A 5,762-nucleotide genomic window follows, 5' to 3' on the forward strand; every position below is an offset into this window, starting at 1 on the left:
GGATCTGGCAACGCCCGGCAAAGCCCCGACGCCGCGCTCATTAACAAAAACTACACCATGAATGCTGAACGGGAGACTACCCGCAACGAGGTTTTTGGGCTTGAAATGCCCAAAATGCGTTAAAGCCGGGCACTGGGGGAGTTGCAGAGCTGGGGCGAGGCTTCGCTCCCCCCTTCCAGCCGCTGCCAGACGCCTCCGGTCACGTTTTTTCTGCCTGAACAGGTCGAGTTTGGAAAGAAATTCAAAGAGCCGAAGCGAGGGGAGCGGGAGGGTGTTGGCAGATCCGGCAAACGACACCGATGTCAACGCTCTGACCTAATAAAAATCCTTCTGCGAGCAAAATAAGCGATAAATTTCAAGGGAGATTCACGCTGCCATCTAGCGAGACTAGAGTATTTTGGGTTTTTTATAACTTGCTCTTTTCTCCTGATTTTTTTTTTTCTCATTGACGTTTTCTCTGAGATTTTGCTGGCAGCAACGCTGCCCGCCGCTGACGCCTGGGGCCGCGGAGCAGCTTTTTGCCCCCCGCCCCGCCGCTGCTGCCTGGAGACGAGCAGCAGCTTTTTTGGGCCAGTTACCGGAGTTTACCTGTTTTCTGACCACTCCAACCCATTTTTGAGGAATGTTACCCCATGTTAAGCCCCTTGGGGGATTCCTCAAGCCACGTCGCGGCTATGGAAACCTCAGAGATACAACAAGGAACAAAACCAAGGATAATAATCACTGGGTCCGAGGGTTCCCCCCCCCCCGTCTTCTCCTACAACGTCACAACAAAACCGAACAGCTTTAGGAAGTTATGAGAGAACTGCGGGAGATTTTCCCCTGTAACTTTTCCTTCTGTTTTGAACCAAAACTCAGATCTGGGGGAGCAAACCCCCGCTCCTCACTCAGTTTTCAAGCTTCTCGAGCTCGTCCATGTCATCCGGGTCCAGCTGCTTGATCTTGGTCTCTGTAGGAAGGAAAAAAAATCGTCAGTGTTTGGTAGGAGCAGGGTCAAAACAGAGCCCAGGCACCCCACGAGCCGGGGTCTGCGCTGCTCGCGTGCACGCACGCGGGCTGGAAAGCTCCCCGAGGCGCCCGGTGTGGTATTTCCACTCCGTGGCCTTCAAGCGATAGTCGAATAAACTTGGAAAAGCACAGGGTGACGGGCAGCGAGGCTGCCAAGAAAGCAAGAGGCGGCCCAAGCAAGAAGGTTTCCGGATGCGTTCCCGCTCTCCGCTCCCACCTCCGATGGAATGCGGGACAGGGAAGGTTCGTTATCCTCCTCAGGCAGCCCCCGGCCCTCGAATCGCAACGTCACGGCGTTAAAAAGCAAACGTCAGGTGGCTGGGAGTTCATCCGCTCGGATTCTCATCCCGTGGAGATCCTGCACTGGGCTCCTTTGGCTAATTCCGGCCGTGGCTGTGGTCGGACTCATCCACCTCGTGGGCTCATCGCCGTTGTCCGACGCTTCTGCTGCTCAGAAAAAATCTTCGCCAGACTATCTGGCTCGTGTCTTCTCTGCCAGGTGTCTGCCGCGGGCTCGTTTGGTTTTTAAATTTAAAGGACAAGCTGCCAAGACAGCGCAGCAGCTCTGAGGACGAAGCTGAGGAAGGGACGTGGTTTTGCGGACGCCGAAAGGTTTCGATAACCTTCTTTTCCCTAAAAATCGCAGGGAAAACAGGCACCGGGATTTCAAAAGCCACGGCGTCTTGCAAATCCCGTGAAAATCCTCTTGATGTTCACGACCGACAATTGATTTGCAGTCGGGAAAGACCTGCGCGATTTCAGCTGCCGGCTTCTCTCCCACAGCCGGGGCTGAGCTAGGCCGGGGCACCAGCTCCCCCGGGACGGGGATTTGCAGGGTAAAGGCAGATAAAACGCCTGAAGGAGGGAAAAAAAAAGAGCTGCTGAGGCATCCTGGGTACTTTTTAATGTCCCTTGCAAGTCGGGCACAACCTCTTGGGCTGTTTCTCTGAAAATTTGGCTGCTGGGGGCAAAAAAACCAACCCTAAAAGGGTGAGGGGCTGAAAGGAAAGCTGCATCCGTCGCCTGTACTGAGTGGGATGAGCCCCGGGGAGAAGAGCAGCCCAACAAGGTCCATTTGCAGACGGGATACGAGCCGGAGGGGGATCACCGGTCCCAAAACCACCTCCCGGAGAGGCGGATGCGCACGGATACTCACGGAAATGCTCCTCTATCATCTGCACGAGCCCCACGTTCTGGCTTTCCACCATGCTGAAGGCGATGCCTTTCTTCCCGAAGCGTCCCGTTCGCCCGATGCGGTGGAGGTAGGTTTCGAAATCCGGCTCGCTCTTCTCATCGGTGGGGAGGCTGAAGTTCACCACGATGGTGACCTGCTGCACGTCGATCCCTGAAAAAGAGAGAAAGGGGCTGTGGAAAGGGATCACCTCGTCGGGGAGGATCCCTTGCTCGAGCTCAGAAGAACCAGAGGCCAGGAAGCCTCCATCGGTTTTCCGGAGGTACCTCTGGCACAGACGTTGGTGGCGATGAGAACCTTCTCCTTCCCGTCGCGAAAGCGCTGGATGACGTTGGCCCGCTGGGCTACCGTCAGCTCCGCCGTCAGGATGGCTACCTGGTGCCCATCCTGGCTCATCTCCACCGACAGCCAGTCCGCGCTCCTCCGAGTCTGGACGCGCGGGGAGAGGTGGGCTGAGGTTTCGCAGCAGCTTTGCTGTCGCTCCGCTCGCTCCCAGCCAACCCGTCACCGAGATTTCCCCTGCCTCCCGGGTCCCCTGCGCCTTTCGAGGGAGCTCCCGGCGCTTTTTAACACCTCAAAATAAGGCGGACGAGCAAGAAGCCCCCGGGGACACGCAGCACAAAGGGCAAGGAAACACAGTGTGTTTTCCGTGTGCTGGTGACTGCAGAAGCCAGGCAACGGTGGTAGGAGAGATGCTGTTAAAACACCGCTTTTAAAGGCTGCCTTTAAATGCTGGCAACGCGTTCCCCCACCTCTCTTGGGGGTCCGCTCCCTCATTTTGAGGGTCTTGAGAGGAGCCCCCCACGTCCATACCGTAAAATGAACCATTTCTGTTATCGCTGACGGCAAATGCATCGACCTCCCCGGGCAGGCTGAGCCGCTTTACCTGGCAGAAGATCATAGCCTGGCCGATGGTGATGCTGCCGTAGATGTTGCAGAGGGCTCTGTACTTCTCCTCCCGGCTCCTGCAGACGAAGAAGTACTGCCTGATGTTGCTCAGGGTGAGCTCTTCCTCGCGCAGCTTTATCACGATGGGGTTGGAGATTATTTGCACGGCGAACGCCCGCACGGTTTCCTTGAAGGTGGCTGAGAAAAGCAGCATCTGGCAGCCCTTGGGTAAAGCCCTGGAAGGGAGAAAAAGGGACTCGTCAGCCGAGGAGAGCAGCCTGGTGCCCAGATGTACTCACGAGAAGATTAAAAAAAAGCTAATTTAAGCTGATTTTGTGTCGCCTTCAACAGAAAGCGATCCCAACCCAAGGGCTGTAATGGCTCAAAGGAAAGAGAAGCGAGATAAAAATCCTCCTGCGTGTCTCTCGGAGGCGGTTTTACAGACAGCCGGATTCCTGGACTGAGCAGGTCGGAGCCTGCTGACGTGCAAAAGCCGATTCCCACAGCAGCGAGCCCCCTCGACATCACAGGGACGCTCTCTTTCGCTGCCAATTCAGCTCGTTTGGCGACCGATTCCCTCAAAGCCGAGCAAAGAGGGGGGAAAAAGACAGGGAAGCGGGATGCCAGCTGTCAGGAATACCCACCTCTGAATGCGAATGCTTTGATAGGAGAGGCCCTGACTGTCGATCATGATGTCGGCTTCATCCAGCACGAACATGTTGATCTTCTTCACGTCTATGACTCTCCGTTTGAAACACCAGTCCAGCATTGTCCCCGGGGTCCCGATGACGATCTGCTCCTCCAGCGCGGTGCCCTGCAGAACTGCGAGAGGGGGAAATGGCACCCGTCCGCCTCCAAACACGACGCGTTTCTGCTGCTCCAGTGCATTTTTCCCTTGGTTATCTCCGATTCCGGCCTTTGAGGGGGTCATCACAAAGTGGAGCTTGAGATTAAAATTGCAAGCGGGGCTGACGCTTCCCTACAGCCTCGGGGGGTGGAAACCAGCCCCACGCGGGAAGGAGGGAGCCTGGAAGCAGCCAGCGGTCGTGAAAAAGACTCCTTAACAGGAGAAGGGAATATAGACGCTATTTTATGCGAGGTCCGTGCAGCTCCCGGTAGCTAAAGGTTCCAAGAGAGGATCCCTATACTCACTTAACGCTCCCGTTACAGCGCGGGTAGCTCTGCTCGGCAGAACCGGACTCACCTCGGTTTCCCCGGACAGCGTAGGTAACCTTGATGTCAGCGCAAAACCGCCCGATGGTCTCGATCACGCAGCCGATCTGCAGGGCCAGCTCATAGGTGGGAGCCAAGCAGAGGCACTTGGGGGGAGATAAGATCTTGTCGGACGAGAAGCGCCTCGCTTAAAAGCCGAGGGCTCTCCCGGGATGGGATACACCGGGCAGACAACAGCGTATTTTGAAGGGACAGGAAGAAGAGCACAGGAAAATCCCCCTCCGCTAAACTCCCTCAAAAGCGCAGGGGGAGGGGGTAGTCGTTCACATTTGGAGGTTAGGAAGCTGGGAACGCAGCACAGCTCGAGGGACGCTGGCAGAAAGAAGTCGCTGTAGCTATTTTTGAGGGGGAAATTTGTCTCCTGCAGTTCGTTTCTGCACTCAGCTTTAAAGCAACCGTTTAAATCACCCCGTACGCTTGAGACGAGAGACTTTAAATGGCAGTAACCAGCTCACAAAGCTGATTCTGCATGCAGAGGGGTGACTCGGGCTCGCGGGGGCATTTAAGCCACCAGCAAACCAGCAGTCTCTGAAGTTGCTTTTCAAAGTCGGCTGGACGCTCCCCAAAATTTAAATTCCAGGACATCTAAAGCCTGGTTTAATCTGCTGCAAGTAAAATTACCTCCTTTAGTGGGCACCGCGCTTTCTGTCCTACCTGCTGCTGCGACGGTACCCAGGGGTTTACCGTCCCCTCTTCCAGCAGGTAAAATCATACAGAGACGGGGACAAAAACCAGAGCTCTGCCCCCAGGCAGCGTCTCGAGGGCTTGGGCAAACCCCTCCTGCATCAGCTTTCCCTTTCCTACGTTACCTGCGGGTGTTTCTCAGCGGCATTAACTCTGCTCAACATCGCCAAGACAAAAGCTGCCGTTTTCCCTGTCCCTGACTGGCTCTGGGCAATCAGATTTTGGGGCCTGCAAGGCAAAGGCTGCTTAGTGGCACAAAAGGTCGGGTGTCCCCGGCGTCAGGATGCCAATCCGGGGATGCCTCGAGGGAGCCAGGGCTTGCCTGCGTGGCGTTACTACTCACGGATACGCCAGCATGATCGGCAGAGCTGTCTCTTGGATTTTGGATGGTCTGTTGAAGCCCATGATGTAAATCCCCCGCAAAAGCTCCTTCTTCCTGTAAAAAAAAGCATCAAAAGGGCTGGTTTGATGAAAGACGGTGGCTCTCGTGCTTTAGCGGGCTGCTGGCGACTCACAGGGGCAGCTCTTCGAAGGTTTTGACGGAGAAGAGCGGGGAGCTGGGGTCCTGCTGCAGGATCTCCACGTGGTGGCTGGATTCCACCAGGGACGTGCGGATCAGCTTGTTCAAAAAAACTTTTTATGAGAAGTCTCTCCCCCTTCTGTCCCCCTTCCCGCAAATACAGGGGTCTCTGGCCATCCCCACCCTTGGGGAGCCCGGACACCGCTAAGACCTGTACACAATTAGCGAGTCATGAGC

General features: G+C 55.7%; 1 protein-coding gene across 1 annotated transcript; it reads right to left on the reverse strand.

Moving 5' to 3' along the window:
- Positions 1 to 887: 887 nt before the first annotated feature.
- Positions 888 to 5,627, reverse strand: LOC104069590 (ATP-dependent RNA helicase DDX25-like). The gene is made up of 9 exons (XM_009577078.1): positions 5,521 to 5,627; positions 5,349 to 5,441; positions 5,131 to 5,233; positions 4,293 to 4,407; positions 3,733 to 3,910; positions 3,087 to 3,324; positions 2,467 to 2,629; positions 2,165 to 2,353; positions 888 to 949 (listed from the first exon to the last, which is right to left on the reverse strand). Exons 2-9 carry the CDS (start codon positions 5,408 to 5,410, stop codon positions 888 to 890), a joined length of 1,110 nt encoding a protein of 369 aa, XP_009575373.1. The 5' UTR covers positions 5,411 to 5,441; positions 5,521 to 5,627.
- Positions 5,628 to 5,762: the final 135 nt, after the last annotated feature.

Source organism: Fulmarus glacialis, unplaced genomic scaffold (genome assembly GCF_000690835.1).
Source record: "Fulmarus glacialis isolate BGI_N327 unplaced genomic scaffold, ASM69083v1 scaffold18974, whole genome shotgun sequence".
NCBI classification, from domain to species: Eukaryota; Metazoa; Chordata; class Aves; order Procellariiformes; family Procellariidae; genus Fulmarus; species Fulmarus glacialis.

Bases quoted from the DNA above. Each gene is read 5' to 3' on its own strand.
- LOC104069590 (XM_009577078.1), bottom strand. From the start codon at position 5,410: ATGGGCTTCAACAGACCATCCAAAATCCAAGAGACAGCTCTGCCGATC. The intron at 5,234-5,348 runs GTGAGTAGTAAC...TTTGCCTTGCAG, and splicing joins CCGATCATGCTGGCGTATCC to GCCCCAAAATCTGATTGCCC. The intron at 3,911-4,292 runs GTGAGTCCGGTT...CCCCTCTCGCAG, and splicing joins CGCTGTCCGGGGAAACCGAG to TTCTGCAGGGCACCGCGCTG.